Raw genomic sequence first — 19,448 nt, forward strand, 5'->3', positions numbered from 1 at the left:
CTGTGTGTATGTGTTAGAGAGAGCCTAAGAAACCCTTGCCTCATAATTTCTGGACCATCACAGCTATAGCATCACTCTTACGCTACTACAGACCTTATTAACATAATACATTTTCAAGGATAATGAGTTTGGCAAATGGTTTCTAGTAACTTGCACAGAACACTGGAACTGAAAAACTTCAGAGCATAGGTGCCAACTTTGGTTTTTGCCAGTGGGTGCCTGAAGACACAGACACCCCCCTCCCGCGTGTCCCCCTCAAAAAACACGGCACTTTAAACTCGCCGTGTTCCTGCACCAAGGCCCACACATGCCCAGAAGAAGCAGCACATTACTTCAGCCCAGCTCGCCTGACATCTGTAAAGTTCAAGTGCTTTAGTGGGGCTTTTTTGGTACTTTTATCTAATAGCTGATTGAATCAGCTATTATCTAAAAGTGCTGACATGCCCTGCTGAAGCGCCCAATCTTTACAGACACTGCAGAGCTGGGTTGAATTAATGTGCTGCTTCTTCTAGTAAAGTGTGGGGTTTTTTAGGGTTTTTTTTTTTTTAACAGCTGCAAGCAGCCCAGTGGGTGCTGAGCACCCACTAATTATTTTTGGTGGGTGCTTAATCCCTGGAGTACCCACAGAGTTGGCACCTATGCTACAAAGTACATCTTTAACAGTGAATTTTCGATACTTGGCTCACAGCAGGAGAGAGTACCTAAACTCCCGTATCTTAGTGGGAATATTGTAACTTGGTGAATTACATAGGTATATATACTAAATAAAAAAAGATGGACGCATTTCTGAATAGAACTCATAAAAATATGGAATTAGTCTCCTAAAATCAAAATTAACGCAAGTGATTAAATCAAGAAGATGTGATAAAGAAATTTAGTTTACCAAAAATATGTCTTTAATCTTTTCCTTAAATGTTTTTCAGATCTTTTACTTAAATAACAAAAGTCACTTTCACAGCAGTGCAGAAATTGTTTTCTTAGGTTGCTGCATCTCTGTAGCAAATCTGGAACAAAAAAATAGCGCAGTACATGAGAAGAAATATTCTGAGCTCTGGAGGTATAAAAATTGTATGTTACAGCAGGGGTAAAAAAGAATTGAAAAGTCAATATTCATATGTAGACTTAGTCACCTACACTTTGCTGCATCTTGAATATAAAAAATAGAGGATTAAAGAAAATAATGTTTATGGGATATGCAAATGAATAATTATTTGAAATAATTTTTAGAGGTGTAACAATATATAGGTTGCATATTAGATCAGCACCAATAAAAGGAAAATTAACATTATTGGCTGTTGGCTTCTTTTTGGCCAGTTCAGAGGGGTTAGGAGGGGGGGAAGTTCCCTACCACTGCACCCCCCCCCCCAGGGGTTTGTGCACGGGGTGAGGGTGGTCTGCCCACTGTGGGCTCAGGGCCAGATGCAGCACCAGCCTCTTCCCGATGTTGGGGGGCTGGGATGGGGCTGGGCTTGGGGTGGGTGGGGGCAGGGTGGGCAGCAGCATCTGGAAGGGTGGCTATGGGGGAGTTATGGGGAATTTTGGGATGGCCATAGCCCCCCAAGTCTCCCCCAAGCATCACCCCTCCTTGGGGCACTCTGTTTTGCTGTCTTTCCCTCGGGAGGGGGAGGTAGGTCTTCCACGGGAAAGACAGCAGAACAGAGTGCCCCAAGCAGGGGTGGTGTTGGGGGACACTTGGGGGGCTACGGCCACCCCAAAATTCCCCATAGCCATCCCCTCCCAGTACCGCCATCACCACCTGAAGTGCCTTGCGCAGCCCCTGGCCCTGAACCTGCAGCATGCGGCCTGCCCTCACCCTGTGCACAAGTCTGGAGGGGCACATGCCACCCATGCCTCCCCCAAGGATGTGCGCAGTGGCAGGGACCTACCCCCCTCTGCACCCTTTTGTGCTCCCTGGATGAGCCACTCTTGGCTCCATCCCAGTTCTGGGGTCACATTCACTGCCCTGGCTGGACAGTGCCTGCCCCTGCCCTTGCCCCAGCCCCTGCCTTTGCCCCACTCCATCCCTCACTATGGGGGCCTTGATCTGTTCATCTCATGCCCTTTCCCTCCCCCACACCTCTTCTCATCCACAGAGTTACTGGCAGGATGCTGCTTTCCAAGCTGCCGGGATGCATCCAGTAAATTGGCTATTGGATTGGTAATGGCCGATATGGCTGGTTAATAAGTCAGCTATCAGTATTGGCCAAGAAAATCTTTATCAGTGCACCCCTAATTATTTTTAATTAGCAATGCCTGAAAATGTCTTATTTACTTAGTTTAAAAACAATCAGTTATTCAATGTTGTAGTTCTCAGCAGAAATAAATTTTAAATCTAGATATATAAGTAAATATGTCCCAAGAGGTTAAGTATTACAACTTACTGAACAAATACCTAAATTATATTATTTAATCATTCATAATGAAAGTTTCCGCCCCCCCTCCCTATTATTCATACTGGTTCTGCCCTTCTGATTCATTATTAATCATAGCTCATATGGTGCCTTGGTATACAGTGTTGATGACAGGCTTTTTTATGTGGTATTGAGTTAATTTGATCTGTATTGTAGCTTATATTTGTGGAGCAATGATGTGAAAACCTGTTTTGTTTCACAAGAATATTATTAATTAACATTCATATATTATGTTCTTCAGTGGATCATAAGAAAGTAGAGCTGGAAAGGACCTTGGGAGGTCAGCTAGTACTGCCCTCTGCTCAATACAGGATCATCCCTGACTAAACCATTCCATTCACATGCCTTTCTAACATGCTCTTAAAAAGATGGAGATTCCACAATCTGTTTAGGAAGCCTGTTCCAATTTTTACCACCCTCATAGTGATTAAGTTTCATAGATTGTAAGGGTCTGGAAGGGACCTTGGAAGATCATCAGGTCCAGCCCCCTGGTGTTAGTCAGTTCTTCCTAATCTCCAACCTAAATTTTCTCTGCTGCAGTCTGAGGTCATTGCTTCTAGTTCTCTTCCCTAGAGCCACAGAGAAAAGGTTATCTTCATCCACTTTATATGAACCCTTCAAGTATTTGAAGACTGTTATCAAATTTCCCCTCTGTCTTCTCTTCTCCAAATTAAAGAATCCATTTTTTTCTCTTTCCTCATCAGTCATGTTTCCCAAGCCTCTAATAATTTTTGTTGCCTCTGTTGAACTTTTTCTGATTTTTTCTGTGGAGTTCTTGAAGTATGGGATGTGGTACTAGAGGTGAGGCATCAGCAGTATGAAGCAAGAGTGGAAGAATCTTTTTCCTTGATTTGGAAATGACCCTTCTGTTAATATAACCCAGTAGTTGGCTTTTTTGCAACAAGAGCATATTATCAGTTTGTATTTAGCTTATGGTCCACTCTAGCCCCCAAGGCCTTCTCTGCAGTACTTTAGCCTAGCCAGCCATTCCTTAGTTTGTATTCATGCATGAAATTATTGTCTCAAGTGCAAGACTTTGCACTTGTCTTTTGTGAAAATTTCATCTAGTTGATTTTGGACCATTTCTCCAGTTTATTCAGATCATTCCAAATCCTATCCCTACTGTCTAGAGTATCTGCAGCTCCACTCAACTTGGTGTCGTTTGCAAATTTGCTAAGCATCCGCTCGTTCCCGTGTTCTAAATCATTAATTAAGATGTTAATCAATACTGAACCCAGGACAGACCCTTGCAAAACCCCACTTGATAACTCCTGCCAACTAGACATTGAACCATTGATGGCTACTCGTTGAGTGTGATGATCCAACTAGTCATGTATCCATCTTCCATCTTCTAGGCTGTATTTCCATACCTTACTAATGAGAATGTTGTGGGAGAACATGTCAAAAGCCTTGCTAAAATCAAGGTATAGCATGATTACTGCTCCATCCACACAGCTTGCCACTGTATCATAGAAGGAAATAAAGTTGATGAAGCATGATTTGCGCTCGGTTAATCCATGCTGGCTGTTCCTGTTATTCCAGGTGCCTTGATCATGTGCTTCATAATCTTTCCAGGTATTGAAATCAGGCTGACTGATCTATAATTCCCTTGAATCCTCCTTTTTCCCTTTCTTAAAAATGGGCACTATACTTTTTGCCCTTTTCCAATTATTCAGAACCTTACCAGGCCTCCACAAGTTCTCAAAGACGATTGCTAATGGCTCTGAAATTACTTCACCAATTGCTTTAGTACTCTAGGAGGTATCCTATCCAAACCTGCCAACTGGAAAAATCTAGCATCTCTAAGTGATCCCTAACTTGTTCTTTACTAGGGTAGTCTGCTTGTCTTTGGTGCCTACCACACTTATCATCTGGTAGTTGACTTTATTCATAAAGACTGAAGTAAAAAAAACAATAACAAATACCTCTGGTTTGTCTTCATTAGCTGTAATGAGATTGCCTTTTGCATTTGCACTTCGGTTGGTTTTCTTTTTACTTTTGACATACTTAGAGATCCCTTTTCATTGACTTCTATGTCCCTTTCCAGTTACATCTCAAATCACAGAGGAGTACAAGAAGGTATGGAAGAGGCACTGGTTTTTCATTTGTTCAGTTTTGTACCCATAGAAATATGGTCCTGTTTGCCTGGAAAACTCTGGTAGCCGGAGGCAGTCTAAGGAGGGAAAATATAACTGCCAAAATGTAAAGAGATGTTATAAAAGAGATAATGATTAATTGATTTCTATACAAATGAAAGAGGAAGCTATATTTGAGAAAATCATGACACTTAAGAATCAGAATGGTTAGGCATGGGATCAAGAAATTTTGTTGCGTTATTGTGTTTGGAGATATTTAAAAAGTAGGGATATCCACATGGGGACAATTTGGGAATTATTATGAGCATGATCTCACCCTCTGTCCTCTCTATATATGAGCCTCAGTCGTGCAGAGAGCACAGGCCTGCTAATGGCAATATAGCTTCATGCAGACCCAGAGGTCTACCGCTGTGATGCTAACTGCGCAATTTGGATTTATTATTATTATTATTATTATTACTACTACTATTATTACATGTACTTGGAAGGGTTTTTATCAGTATTCTTAGCACTGTTTTGCCATCCTGGGACTTTACTCCCAGGGTCTACAGAAGGTGCATGGTAGCAAGCAGGTGGTCCTCAGGTAAAGAGCAAAAGATACACATCCTTCCTTCACCTCTCCTATAAAGATCAGAATCTTCCCCCTTTGAGGAAGTCCTTTGAGAAATGATTTACACAGTGACCTTTGAAAACAGAGCTGAGGGGCGGGAATATTACGTTGTTCTATAGTGACAGTCCATTGCAGTATGTTTTATAAGGGGAAAATTGGGCAGGAAATTATAGAAAGAGAGGCTTATAGAAAGGGAGTCTACTAACCCATCCGTTGGATCAGAATACTGCAAGCACCACCCTTTTCACTGATATCTGTCAAAAATGAGTTATGCTAGGATGTAAAGATATTATCATATGTTTCTTCTTTAAAAAAAAATCATACCTTAAAAAAGGGGGGGGGAAAGCTGTGTAAGGGATGAACAAAAAAGTGTCTGGGGGAGTGTGGGGTGGTGTGCATTCTGAAATGGTTTGTAATAGTAACTGAGAACCTGCCTTCAATTTGGGAAGCTCCTTAGCATGACTTGCTATTTGTTTCTCCCTTTTTCGATTCCATACAAGAGTGTTCTAGCTTAAGCCAGGCTAATACTGAATGTTTAATGGGATAATCTTCATAAGGAAGATGTTTCTAAATTGAACAGCCTTATGCTTTCTGTTTTTTCAAGAAGTGCAGGCTACAGTTATTTGTATTTAAATGTGTGATATCTCTTGGGGGTCAAAAGGGGAAAATGTAAGCTGTTGATGGCCGAACTTCTTTGCCATTTTATTTGTATCTTTTTGTAACTTCACTTTTTGATGAAGTTCCTTCCTGCTCTTACCACAAGTCTAAAGAGAAAAAGATATTTTGAGAAGTGCTTTTGCTATCCATTCGCTGCCCCTAGTGAAGTTAATTCAGCTGTCCTGCTGTGCTTCTAGAGGCTGTTCTCTGCCACCCACTGTTCTTCTTCCTCATAGATTAAGAGGCAAAGTACCACGCTACAGCAGCCTGTGATGTATGGTACTATGTGGCAGAGGTGGCCATTGTCTTTTCAAGATAGTAACTCTATAAAGTTTAGATTAGACTCTGACAACACTGCTGTACTGTTGGGTACGTCAGAGGGCAGTAGACGTCCTTATTTCTTGCTGTGATTTTGACATGCTAACATATTGACATTTTCAGCTATGGTTTTTGTTCCAGATTTAGAATTTTTCATTTTTCTTTTTGCAATTCTCCCTTTTTAATGTGACTGTATTTTTAAAATACTCTATAAATAAGTAATTCAGGAAGCACATGCTATAGCACAGGGGTTTTCAACCTTTTTTAGTCTAAGTACTCCCGGTGCCTGGATGCCAAGCAGGGGGGTGATGGCACATGGCTGGACACTGAGTGGGGAGGTGAGGATGGTGCGTGGGCAGGTGGGGATAGAGCGCTGCTGCCTCTCAGGAGCAGGGCCAGGGCAGGGCAGGGAAGTTCACCAGGCTGGGGTGAGGGCAGTGGCCCCCCTCTACAGGGCGGGGAAGCTCACTGGGCTGGTGTGTGGTGGCAGCAGCCACTGCTTGCAAGCTTCCCTGCCTCGCAGAGCTCCTGGGAGGTGGCAGCGCTTTGTCCCTGCCTGCCCATGCATACCCCCTAGGACCGGTTCAAGTACCCCCAGGGTTACCCATACCCCCGATTGACAACCCCTGCTATAAAGGATAAGGATGAGTGACAATGGCAAATATTTTGACAAGTGTGTGCTTTATTCCTCACCCTTCACTGGTTAACATAAAACAGCCTGAAGTCAAGCAAAAACTAGTACTTCAGTATTAGTTTTGCTTTAGTTGGACATTTGAGGATTGTGCCCATTTTCAGATTACTTTGCAGGGTAACTAAATGGAAAATTTTCAAATGCAATCAGAAAAAATAGATTTTCAACCACAGAGCTATGTGACTGGTAAATATATTAGCAAATGGAATATCCTTTTAAATTAAATTGACTTTTCTTATAAGTGTTTGTTGCAGGCATTATCAGTTTTTTCCCTTACATTTGAAACTTGCCTTTTGCTCATGAAGAGATTGCGTTATATGTAACCTCAGCATGTTGCTAGTATGAAAAAATATAAGAGGCTCTGCATAATCAGCAAGAGTATTTAACATGATATTAAATTTTATATTATATTTTATTTTTATTTTAAAGTGTATGGTGTAAATAAATGTATCTTCAGTATCCCATTCTACTATATTTTTCATTGTATAATTCAATTATCTTCAGCCTGAACTTGAAAAACAAATAATTTTTACTATTTGCATTTCAGTAACTACTTTTTCTTCAATTAAGTGCAGCATGATGTACTTTTTATGCCAGTGGCAAGTTTTTATTTGCTTTGTTTGGTATTCATAAGAGGAATATTAATTGTCACAAATTATTTTGGCAGTTGTAGATGTAATGTATAATTTTATTTTGTAAATCAGTGACCACTTACTAAAAGGGGCTAAAATTATCTGTTTCTTTATGTCTAGAATCTGTCCTTGATAGAACTATGCCATATTCAGAAAACATGTCCATTTTATTTCAATCACTGTCTCACAGTTTTCTATAGAGATGTACATTTCTATATATCACCACTCTAATTGCTGTTCATCCTTGTGTTCCGACACCAGGTGCTTCATTAATTGTGAAGTATTTGAAATACATTCTAAGATTAGAACACTACATAATTTACATATTAACATAGTTGGTTTTGGCTTCTGTATTATACAAGTAACACTGCAAGGGAAAAAGGATTAACACAAGGAAATTCTGGATTCTGTGGGCCAGCATGGAAGGTCACTTTGCATGTAGGCTAGAAGAAATGTCCAACATTCTTGTGGCCCTATCCACCTCCAAAACCAGATCTTGAGGATCCCCTACTTTATTTCATAGGCACAGGTAGAATCCAGTAGGGATAAGGAGCTCTGTAGCAAGTACTTGCAGTAGTATTTGATTTGGGAATTCATTTCACAACTTTAATTGCTGCATACTCTACCAACATCTCTATCTATCGACCAGCCTGAGTGATCTGGCTTTGTGAGAATGGATGGAGTTTGTTTCACCCTTTGTACATATAAACCAGTATATTAATTGAAGCTGTTTAAATATCATAAGATATGTTTGGCATCATGTAGAACAAGCCAGGTTGATAATGATTATGATAATCTTTGTGTGGGTGTGGGTATAATGGACTTTTTTCCACAAGCCATCGATGTAACCAAAAATTTTTCACACATGTATAAAATCATTGGTTACATCTGCTTCTTGTAAAAACATTAAACCAAGAGGTTTAAAAAGTCTGTGAATTTTATCTTAGTTTTAATTAATAAAGCTTGTTCTAAGAAAGTGGTTCAACAGTGAGACCAATCATCAGGAGATTAACCAAATATCGTTATTGGCTAGGTCTAATTTAATTGTCTTCTCCTAATTTCTATCATAAAGAAATTAAATTAATAACTTTCAGATGAATTATTAAAGATCCTCATTGCATGCACAAAATCAGCAGTATTATTTTATTGTTTTAGACAACCCAAAAGCATGAAAGTTTACACTGTAATATTTTTTTCTTGAGACACCCCAGATTCTGCCACTGAAATCGGTGAGAATTTTGAAGCAGGTTGCTGATAGTATTTAGCCCAGAACATATAGTGAAAGGCTTATTCTTCTCCCCCTGAAGCCAGTGACAAAACTCCAAATTATTTCAAGAGCAGGATATGAGACAACCCCTCTCAAGACTCTGAAAAAGATAATTAAATATAATGAGTGTGAATCTGATCTTGTTTTCCACTGTTTTTATAACAGTGTTACTACACTGACTCACTAAAAGTATTTTTAATTTACAGCAATGGTGCATATTATAGAGTTGAGACCCATAATTCCAGGTTTTGTTTAATTATGGAAGACATAGCCCTGCTGGCCCATCAGAAACCTTACAATACACACATGCATTGAGTTACATAATTTAGCCTTATTTTTCTGGTTAAAGTCTGTTTAGCTCACTTCCAACTTACAGAAACAGAATTTATTAGGCAACCATCTGTCCTTGTGAAATGTTGTCACCAAGACAACTTGGCATATGCTTCCAATTGGTTAATAAATATAGTAAGATAATGACACATGTCCCATATCGTTTATAAACCAGTCTCTCACCAATTTGCTACACACGGAAGTAATTACTTCCATTAAGACAGTGACAATGAGAAGTGTTGTCTTGTGTCCAGTTGTATTGCAGTAGCATTTACCTCAAGGTAAATGTAAACAGGAGCATCCTTTTTTTAAAGGTTCTGTGAAAATACTTCTACTGTGGTAAGCATGGACTGGCTCCTATAATATTCGGAGGCTGTGTAAAGGATGGGAAGGACTCAGGAATTCGCTATCCCACAATCCCATGCCTTAACAGGATAACTGGATAGTTGTGTCAAAATGTCGCCAAAAGTTCATGCTACATTGAACTGTGTTAATTTTCACTGAATTTGTCCATGGCTGGTACTGAGAAGCTGTAGGGTCATTCAGCATGGCACATACATGGGCCCAGTTATTTCTGTCTATTACCTTTACGTGCTAGGGATGTGAAAGATGTAATGTTTAAACCATAAATGTATTTATATCAGTAATGCATTACCAGTTAACATTTAGCACCAGGCACAGTTCAGTGGGGAAGGGAAGCAGCATGATGCGTCAGGAGCAGGAAGGCGGCAGGGCAGGTAAGAGAGAGGGAAGGAGGGAGAAAGAGAGGAGGGGAGGGAGGGCAAGGCGGAACTAATACCCATGCCCTGTGAAGTTAAAGAAGAAAATAGAGGGCAACTTAATGACTCGTCAGTTAAGCAATTAGTTGCTTGTTCACAGGTTCTTCCTCCTTCCCAGTGTGCCAATGGCTGCAGTAGGCTGGGAAAGCTCCTTGCCTGCTGCTGCTGCTCTTGGCGGCTTCACATGGGCTGTATTGGCTGGTGGGGCTTACCACCACCTCCTCCCCCGTCCCTTGTCAGAGAGCCCGGGGAGCAGCTCCCAGCAGCAGCTAGGTGCAAGCTGCTGTAACCAATATAATTGGAGGAGGTTAAACAGATAATTTTTTTAACAATACTTATGACTTATGTGCCATGTTTCTAAGTGAAAGAGGGCAGCAAAATAACATGGCAGAGTAGGCACCTATGTAAATAGTTCCTACCTCTAAATGGTTTTTCATAGGTTCTGAGGATCCATGTTGTTGAGATCTCTGACACTATGTAGACCTTATGGGGCTCCTAGGATGCTTTCATTGGGAAGGGATGCTTAACAAGAGACCTTGCAAAGGGCAACTTCTGTGCCTTCTAGTGTCTTGGACATCTGCAGCAGGTTTCTCAACGTGATGTAGCGGTGAGGGCCAGTGTAATTTTATCAGTACTGCAGTTTCTCTATATGTATAGTAACCACTTTCTATTAAATTTTAATAACTTAGCCATATCTTTCAAAATAGTGAAAGTGATTACACCATGTAATGTATTCCAAGTTTTAGCCTAAGGTGAAATTTTATTGGTGAATTATAGATCAGGGACAACACTTGTGTGTACTGGCAGGCCTGCTTTACTTCAGTTTTGTCCATTTTTTCTTAGAAAAGATTGTGCATAGTTATCATTGCTGCTTTCATCTGACCTTGTTATGACTCAAATGCAGTACTCCAACATTTTAATGTGTATTTAAAGACAAAAAAACCTGGAGAAATATAAATATTTTTTATTTTAATCAGGTAAATATATTTTAATAATGTGGATGCACAGAATTTTACTGCATTTAAAGGCTTATCACAAATATTCAAAATTTACTGTGTCTCAGTAATCTAACAGTTTACAAGTGTGACTCAAGTTTTCCATAAGCAATTGTGACATTATAATGTAGCTTGAGAATTCATGGGGAAAAAAAATCTGTCAAACTTTGAAACTAATGCTTTTTTCACATTGGGATTAGTACAGTAATTGTATTTGGATCTGTTTTAAATCGTGATTGCAAAGCAGCTGGTATCCATGCTTAATATGGTTTCAAAGCACATGATGATTATGTTCAGAAAATGATCTAGATATTTGTTAGGTAGTTCCTTTTAAGGCAGTGTTCTGCCATCAATGTCTAGATGTTTACATTTTTCAAATGCAAATAGAACTTACATGTTGCACCAGAGTCTGTTCCTTTCTGGCCTGAATAAGTACAGTAAGTTTTTCCAGAGAGCTATGGGAAAATTTCTGTTCACAGGCTTCAAGTAAAAGGCTGTATTGATTAATTGTGTGTGAAGTAGTGTTAGATACATGGGTGACTGGTGCCACCTCAGTCGGGGGGGACACATGCTCCCCCAGTGGCCGAGGGGAGGAGGGTCCCCCTGCAGCCAATCTCGCTGACTGGGGGGGCCCTGCAGCCGATTGCAAGATGGCCGATCATTGCAGCCGATCTCTCTGCAGCCACTTCTGGGAGCGCAACAGCACTCCACTCCCCAGCTGGCACTTGCAGGGAGGGCACCGGTGCTCCCGCCTGGTCTCCCTGCCTATCGCTTAAGCGGTGAGTGCTTCCCGTCAGTGGGTGCACGTGTACCCCCTACGTGTCACCACTGGTTAGATATTAACTCACTTTCCCATTTCTAAAGCACTTTTTAGATGTTCATGACTCCAAACTGGGGTTATGAAGAATTTGTGCCTTAAATTCTTTACTTTTATGGGGGCTGTCATTTTACATATTTATACCTTGCACTGCTGCAGTATATGGAAGCACTGAGCACTTTACTTTCTCATCAGTTTAGCCAAGCAAGATCCATATTGTGAAGGAGGAGTTCATTCTCTACTCACAATCTCAGATGTTTCTCGTAAAGTGATCAGCAGTTAAATAGACAATAAAGTTGAATTTCATATTTACAAGGCATTCTTCACAATTCAAGGCGTAAGAACATTTCTTAAATAAATTAAGTTTAAATTCTGGAGAAACTGATGGTACCATTAGAGAGGTACTAGGACAGGGATGGCCAACTCATGGCACATATGCCAGAACTGACACCAGCAGTTGCTGTGTGTAGCATGTGGCAGATCAGGGAGGGAGCAGGGAGCAGAGGGGGTGGGACTTAACTTGTGGCATGCCTCTGAAAAAAGGTTGGCCACCACTGTGCCACTGTTTTAATCTCTATTTTGTTTCTTGTACTGCCTTCAACTCCATGGCATATAAATGCCATTATATGGTAGTGTTGAGGTGATGTTATTGCTGTGATGGTCCAGGAAGTATACAAGAGGCAAGAATTATTGTGTGTGATATCTTTTGGGGGGGGGCAGCTTCATGGGTGAGATTAGATGCTTCTGTTCCATCTGCTACTTAGCTCTGCTGTGTCTGCTCTCCCAGAAGTCTGAGAGAGAATATTGTGGTACCTTAAATTTGCCTATGTCTATCCCAATCATACATTTGGTTCTTATTTCCCTTTGATTGTATAAGACCACCAGGCATAAACAGGCTTACTAGAATGCAAGGTGGGATTGCAAAATTATTCAAGGAATGCAAGATTATTCAAAATGCAAGGTGGGATTATACTATTTTGTGGTGTGTCTATTACTTGTCAATGAGAGAGATATAATGCTTATATTATGCCCAAGAATTCTTGCCTATTATATGCTAGTCACAGTTCTTATACAGCTGTGGCTGTTAGTACTGTGCTACCTCCTGGTACCCTGTCTTTCCTAAGCTGCTCCAAAAGAAAGGCAATTGTTTGGGGTTTTTTAATTAAGTAACCTTTTGTAGTCCCCAGAACAGAATATAGTCTCAGCAAAAGTGGGAAGGATTATAAAAATACACAAATCATAGCATTCAGTCAGAAAAAGAAAAGATAAAGCATAAAAAAAATAGTGCATAAATTAATGTAAACCTTGGCTGGAATAATTTGTGCTTTTCAGCATCTGTATATGTGGAGTCACTAAGGAGTTATCAAGCTATACGTGTTTGTTTTTTAAACATCTGTCAGCTAAATCATAAATCCAAATGTAAAATATTGCAGTCATATTTTGTGGATTTGTAACATTCCCTAGTAGAATTTGAGTATGTAGACCAATAATTGGAGAATAAGGAGACAAATACAATATTTAATCTTTACTCTTGCATTACTGTTTTGACAAGCGACTTGTTTCATTTTCCTTTAATTGTAGTACACCATCAGGCATTAGCCATCTTACTAAAATGGATTTTATACTTATTCAGAATTCAAGGTAGAATTGTACTGTTTTGTGGTATGTATCATGTTTGTCAGCATGTATGCACATTTCTGATATAAAATTTAGGTTATGCAGAGCCTTAAACTACTGCAGGAGTGTCATGAAAAAATCTAGATGATTTACCATAGCCAAGTGACAAAACTTGTTTCACTGACACGCATGAAGTATGCTGCAGTCTATACTGCATAATTCTGCATTACATAACAGTCAGGTGCATTGTATTGACAGGCTATAAAATTCACTGTTTCAGTTAGTCCATGTTATCTGATGTTAAAAATACTGGTGGGACACAAGACTACTCCATGGACTAAGGAAATGCAAGACTCTGATAGCTGTTTGGTATACAACATTGGGATGGCTCTAATCTTTTGCTGCCTTAGGCCGTCTTCCCATTACACACTATTGACCCATATTCATGATATTTGACATTTTTGCTAAATACTGTCAAGGATAATCCATCAAAGAACAATTTTTCAGATTATCTGTTGAATTCACATTTTATAACTCAAAAGTTTAAGTGTTTCAGATAATAAGATTTCATGTTGGGAAGATAGTCAGTGAACATTTAGGCAAGAAAAATAGGAAACCCATTGTATATTTTGAAACCAGAACTAAGTAACTTTTATTAACAATGGGTACCTATACATGTGCCCAATGCCTGCTCTGACGTGTTCTAATTAGACTTGAATAATTGAGTCTCCTGGAGCATGCTAGTTAGCACACTTTAGCAGCCTTGTTGTCAGATGTATTCAGTGTCCCCACACTTCAAAATGGCAGTGGGGGCACTTTAATAAAGCTCGTTGAATAAGCTTGAGTTAAAGAACCCCCGCCACCATTTTGAGGCGTGGGACTCTGAATACACGAGACAATGTGGTGCTTTAAATAGGCAGCTCCCAAGAGCCAGTCTAATTAAAGTGCCCCTCCCACCACTCTGGAGCGCAAGACTGGGAGCAAAGACTCACACTTGTCTGGTTCCAGTTCCATGATTACATTTGCCTATTGGCCAAAGCATATGTTTCTTTAGGGTGCCTCTTTAAATGTCTTCCGAATCAAATTCACAGTGCGTGCGTCTATGTGTTCATTAGTGCGCCATAGTTACGGCACATTAAGTTTAATACCTGTAATGACAGGTACTAACTTAATATACTGTAATTGGCGCTACTGTGATCCTTTAGTGAAAGAACAAAACATAGTACAAGTTTAGCAATGTACCTGCTGGTGAGAGCCATACGCTTCTTGGGGTTAAGCACACTTTTCCAAAGTATAATCATTTGGAGACTCCCCTGCAAATATGTAAAGGCTCAGTTCTTCTTTTTTCATCTTTAATGGTTTTATGAAGCTGGAGGGAGAATCAGTTATACCAAAACGTAGTCTCACAGTGATTTATTAATTAGTAATCCTTTTTATGTTTCTTAGTCATTGTTTTCATTGATGAGGTGTTAGGGTCAATCCCATGGAAGGATTTTAGTGTGAGGACAGAGACTTTGAACTGGATTGTAGTCTTTGGGAAGACTACTGGTTGTGTTCAAAACTATTTGACCTGTTACTTTGGAAGCTTTCTAGGGATGTTTTGCTTCACTGGCATATATGAGGCGCAGTGGTCAAGTTTGGAGGTTATAAATGTGTGGGTTCCTTTGGCTAGACTGAAAATAGAGTTCCATCATGAAAATAAATCAGAGATAGAGAAATAGGGTTTCCTTGCTTGTTTGTTTGTTTTGCTTCTGTAATTAATTAGCAGGGACCCTGGTTTTCTCTGTTTAAAAATCTCAAATTCTCCTGCAAAGAATCCAGAATTCTCTGATTAAAAACCCCCAAATCCATGTTTTTCTGTGATTAAGATGAAATGCCACTCATAGGTATTAGTTGAACACAATGTTTATTGATATATTTACAATTTTAAAGCAGTGTGGAAGCCTACCAGTGCTTCAGTCATTATAATAAAACAGATTCTAAATAGCTGTATATTTTAGCTTTTGATTTTTTTTATCATAGACAATCAGAGCTCCCCCTGCCCCTTTCACTCACCAGGATGTAGATACTGCTTTGTGGCGTGGAGCAACCTTGATATGCCAGTGCCCTGCCCCTTCCCATGAGGGTGTCCCTTACCCCCTCTAGTCCTGCAGGTGCCCCTCATTCCCAACCCACAGTCCCCTAGCCCTGCCACTGCCCCTTACTCTGAACCCACAGCCCTCAGGCCCCCCATGTATGAGTTTGTAGTGGGTAGTGGGAGAGGGCACAAGTAACATGATGGATGGGTGCATGCCCCCCTCCCCACCAGATTTCTGCTCCCACAGTGGGGTATGGGTCTGCAACCTGGCCAGATCAGCTTCAGCCAGGAGCTGCCTCCATGGCCCAGTGGGCAGAACCCAGCACAGGAGGTAGCTCCGCACCACCATGGCTGCCAAGCTGAGGTGCCCTCTGCCCATCCAGCAGCAGTGGGGGCATTACTCCATGCTGCCACTGCTACCATGCCTGACCTTGGCAGCCATGGCACTGTGATCTCACCCACTGGGCTTTGGTGGCAGCTCCTGCCCAGAGCTGTTCTGGCTCAGCTGCAGCCCTGTGCCCCATACCTTGCTGTGCCCTCCCTGCCTGCCACACACATTTAGTCCTCCCAAGCATTGAGGAGTTCAGAAAGACCTCCAAGACTGTAGGCTAACTTAAGAATCTGGAGGGGAAGGCCTAGGACAGTGGGGGATATTTCAGAAGAACCAAGTTCTTCAAAGCACTACTTTTTTCCTCTTAGTATTACCTGAGTAATGTGCTTGAATCAGCAGTAGTTCATAGTAGATAGAGTCAGGAGGGACCTGAACAGATCATCTACCCTGACCCCCTGCTACAGGCAGAAAGGAATGCTGGGTTCACAAGACCCCAGACAGCTGATCATCCAACCCCCTCTTGAATTTGCCTAAGGTAGGGGTGAGGACCACTTCCCTGGGATGTTGGTTCCAGATTTTGGCCACCCTAACTATAAAATATTGCCTTCTGATCTCTAACCTAAACCTGTTCTCCATCAGCTTATTACCATTGTTCCTCGTCACCCCAGGTGGTGCTGGGGAGAATAATGCTCTACCTATTTGCTGTTGATCTCCCCTGATGAGTTTGTAGGCAGCCATCAAGTCCCCACTCAGCCTCCTCTTGCTGAGGCTGGACAGGTTCAGGTCCCTCAGTCTCTCCTCATAAGGCCTGTCCTGCTGCCCTCTCACCAAGCGGGTGGCCCTCCTCTGAACCCTCTCCAGGCTGGCCACATCCCTTTTGAAGTGCAGCGCCCAGTACTGGATGCAGTACTCCAATTGTGGCCTGACCAGTGTCGCATAGAGGGGGAGGATCACCTCTCCGGACTGGCTTGAGATGCATCTTTGGATGCATGATGAGGTATGGCTGGCCTTGCTGGCTGCGGTCTGGCATTGGCAGCTAATGTTCATCTTGGAGTCAGTAATGACTCCAAGATCCCTTTCCGCCTCTCTCCTTTCAAGAGGGGAACTCCCCAGCCTGTATGTATGCTGTGGATTCCTTCTCCCAAGGAGAAGCACCCTGCATTTGTCTACATTGAACCCCATCCTATTCTCATCTGCCCACTTTTGTAATCTGTCTAAATCTAGTTGCAGCCTCTCTCTCACTTCGAGTGTGTCCACCTCGCCCCACATCTTAGTGTCATCAGCAAACTTGGACAGTGTGCTTTCAACCCCCTCATCCAAGTCGCTGATGAAGATGTTAAACAGTGCGGGCCTGAGGACCAAGCCCTGGGGGACCCCACTGCTCACATCTCACCAGGTTGAGTACAACCCATCCACCACTACTCTCTGCATGCGCCCCATCAGCCAATGTTTTACCCATCCAACTGTGTAGGCATCAGTGCCACAGTCGCTTAATTTATTGATGAGGATGAGGTGAGAGACAGTGTCAAAGGCCTTCTTAAAGTCTAGAAAGACTATGTCTACAGCAACACCATCATCCAAGCATTTAGTTACTTAGTCATAAAAGTCAATCAGGTTGGTCAGGAAGGACCTGCCTTTGATGAACCCATGCTGGTTGCCTCTGAGCATGATCTCCCCTGCTGGCCCCCACAGATGTACCTCCCTGATTGATTCTTTCCAAGATCTTCCCAAGCACCAAGGTGAGGCTTACGGGCCTATAGTTACTTGGGTCCTCCTTCCTCCCTTTCTTGAAAATTGGGACCACATTAGCCAAGGGCTCTGAGATGACCCCTGCCAACTCCCTCAATACCCTTGGGTGGAGGGCATCTGGACCTGCAGATTTAAAAATGTCTAGCTTCCAGAAGATCCCTAACTACATCTGCACTGACTGAAGGCCTGACAGAGCTGTTCCCAAGATGCTTCATGGGGATGCTTCTTATAGCTAGAAATTGAGAGAAGCAGTAAATGGTTTGGTTTGCATTTAATGTAAATTAAAGATAGATCTGCATATTTCCTGCATACTGGTGACATATTAGCTTATGCTGTCTCACTAGCATTCCTAATGTTTCCTATAGACCTGGAATATATGTAAATATAGTTCCTTGCCTGTCATTAGGAGTTCATCCATTGGATCAATCAGTGCGACATCAGTTCCTTGTCTGGCATGCAGTCAGACTGTGAAGGACCTAAGATATTGGTGGCTGAGATGATATTGGAAATTCTTCCAATTCCTACTTTTCTATTTACTTGCTTAAAAAAGAGAAGGGTAGTCATTTGTAAAGTCTGTAGCCTACAGAGATGACTTCTTAGCACTGTGCCCTATTTTAAGGTGAACAGAAAATCCCTATTAACCAACAGAGTTTCAGCACCTCCTGGTCCTAAGTATTCATAATGCTGCTTTCTGGGTTCTAGGGTTTACAGTGGTGTTCTGGGGCGAATGGAGGCAGTTGTGGTTTATGAGGATATATAGTCTGGAGTGGTTCTGTGTTGTACAATTTTTGACATCTGTATAACAGAGCAGAGATTGGGTTTTCTCCGTTCTAATGCTGTAGTGTAAGTTTGCAGAAATTCTTTGGCTTAGATTGTTTTCTGCTACTGATACTCTAGTTTTTTACCTTTGCCCTCACCTGCATTTTCCCAAAGAGTCTTGTGTGTGGGGAGGAGAGGAGGAAGAAGGGGCCTGTATGGTAGGGTAAAATAAAGTGTTTTTACTGCTAGAGCACTGATAGAAATAGTTGGGAAATTGTCCTACTGTCTCCGTAATTGTTACAGCCGGTGGAATTCAGCAAGGGCCAAAAGTGTTTGGTTCAGTCTATTTGCTATAGTTTATTAGATTGCGGGGGGCGGTGTTTTGATTTGGGTTTTTTTCTTTTCTTTGAAACCTGCAGGAGAGAGTGGTCCAGCCAGAATCAGGAGGTGGGTCTGTCTTTAGTGTCTCATGTGCTTATACCTGCTGAGGGTATAACTGGCTGAGTACAGGGTCTTGAGTTTCCAAGTTCTGAGAAATGTATCTTTCTGTTGCTGTTCTCTACTTTCCTTTTTCATTTCTTTCCTTTTCTCTTTCTTCCTTATCATCAGTGGTGTTCTGCACTTTTCTGTCTATAGTTGCTCAACCCTTCCCCTCCCTGGGTATCCTTTCTTTCTCTCGTCTATGTCCCTACCTTTCCCTCTGCAGTCTTCCCCATTGCTGTTATTTATGCCTTTGTTTCTGTCCCCTCTGGAGTTGGGACTGGTCTCCTCCCATTTCATTTCTCTTGCCACTCTACCCTAATGTTTTGCTTGTTGTTTTTTTTTTGGTTTTGTTTTTTTTGGTGGGGAGTTCTTGGTTTTTTGTTTTGTTTTGTTTTTTTACTTGCTATACCTGTACCTGCTTTCTTTTGGTTTTTTGTGGGGGGCTCTCATTCTGTATCATTCTCTATTTGAACTCTCTCTTTCTTGCTTTCACTCTCTCTCTCTGTGCAACCTCCTCCTCTCCCATCTGTAATGCTTTCTGCTAATCTTTTCATCCATCTCTTTCTATTTTACCTATATAGGGGACTTACCTGTTAAGAGGTTTATAGAAAATCTGTTTCTTTCTGACTGTTTTTTGTTTAACAGCTTTTAATGGACTCTTCTTACCTGAGCTTTTTGTCATTTTTCAGGTCTTAAAAATCAGCTTGATTGGCCACAGAAAACGCATTTTGGCATCTCTAGGAGACAGGCTTCACGAAGATCCTCCTCAGAAACCACCACGGTCAATAACCCTCAGGGTAAGTTTCTGGTAAATTTGTCTGATACCTCG

At 41.5% G+C, this 19,448-nt stretch overlaps 1 protein-coding gene across 5 annotated transcripts in view; it reads left to right on the forward strand.

The window, feature by feature from the left end:
- Window positions 1–19,448, forward strand: part of ANKS1B (ankyrin repeat and sterile alpha motif domain containing 1B) — an 845,363-nt gene that overhangs the window by 746,977 nt on the left and 78,938 nt on the right. For all 5 annotated transcript variants that reach the window (XM_090042850.1, XM_090042851.1, XM_090042852.1 and 2 more), the window contains one exon: window positions 19,309–19,416. In XM_090042850.1, coding sequence (XP_089898976.1) covers window positions 19,309–19,416 — 108 coding nt within the window. The remainder of the gene's footprint in view (window positions 1–19,308; window positions 19,417–19,448) is intronic.

The sequence above is a fragment of the Crocodylus siamensis genome, chromosome 4 (assembly GCF_052110815.1).
Source record: "Crocodylus siamensis isolate JL-2025a chromosome 4, ASM5211081v1, whole genome shotgun sequence".
Lineage (NCBI taxonomy): Eukaryota > Metazoa > Chordata > Crocodylia > Crocodylidae > Crocodylus > Crocodylus siamensis.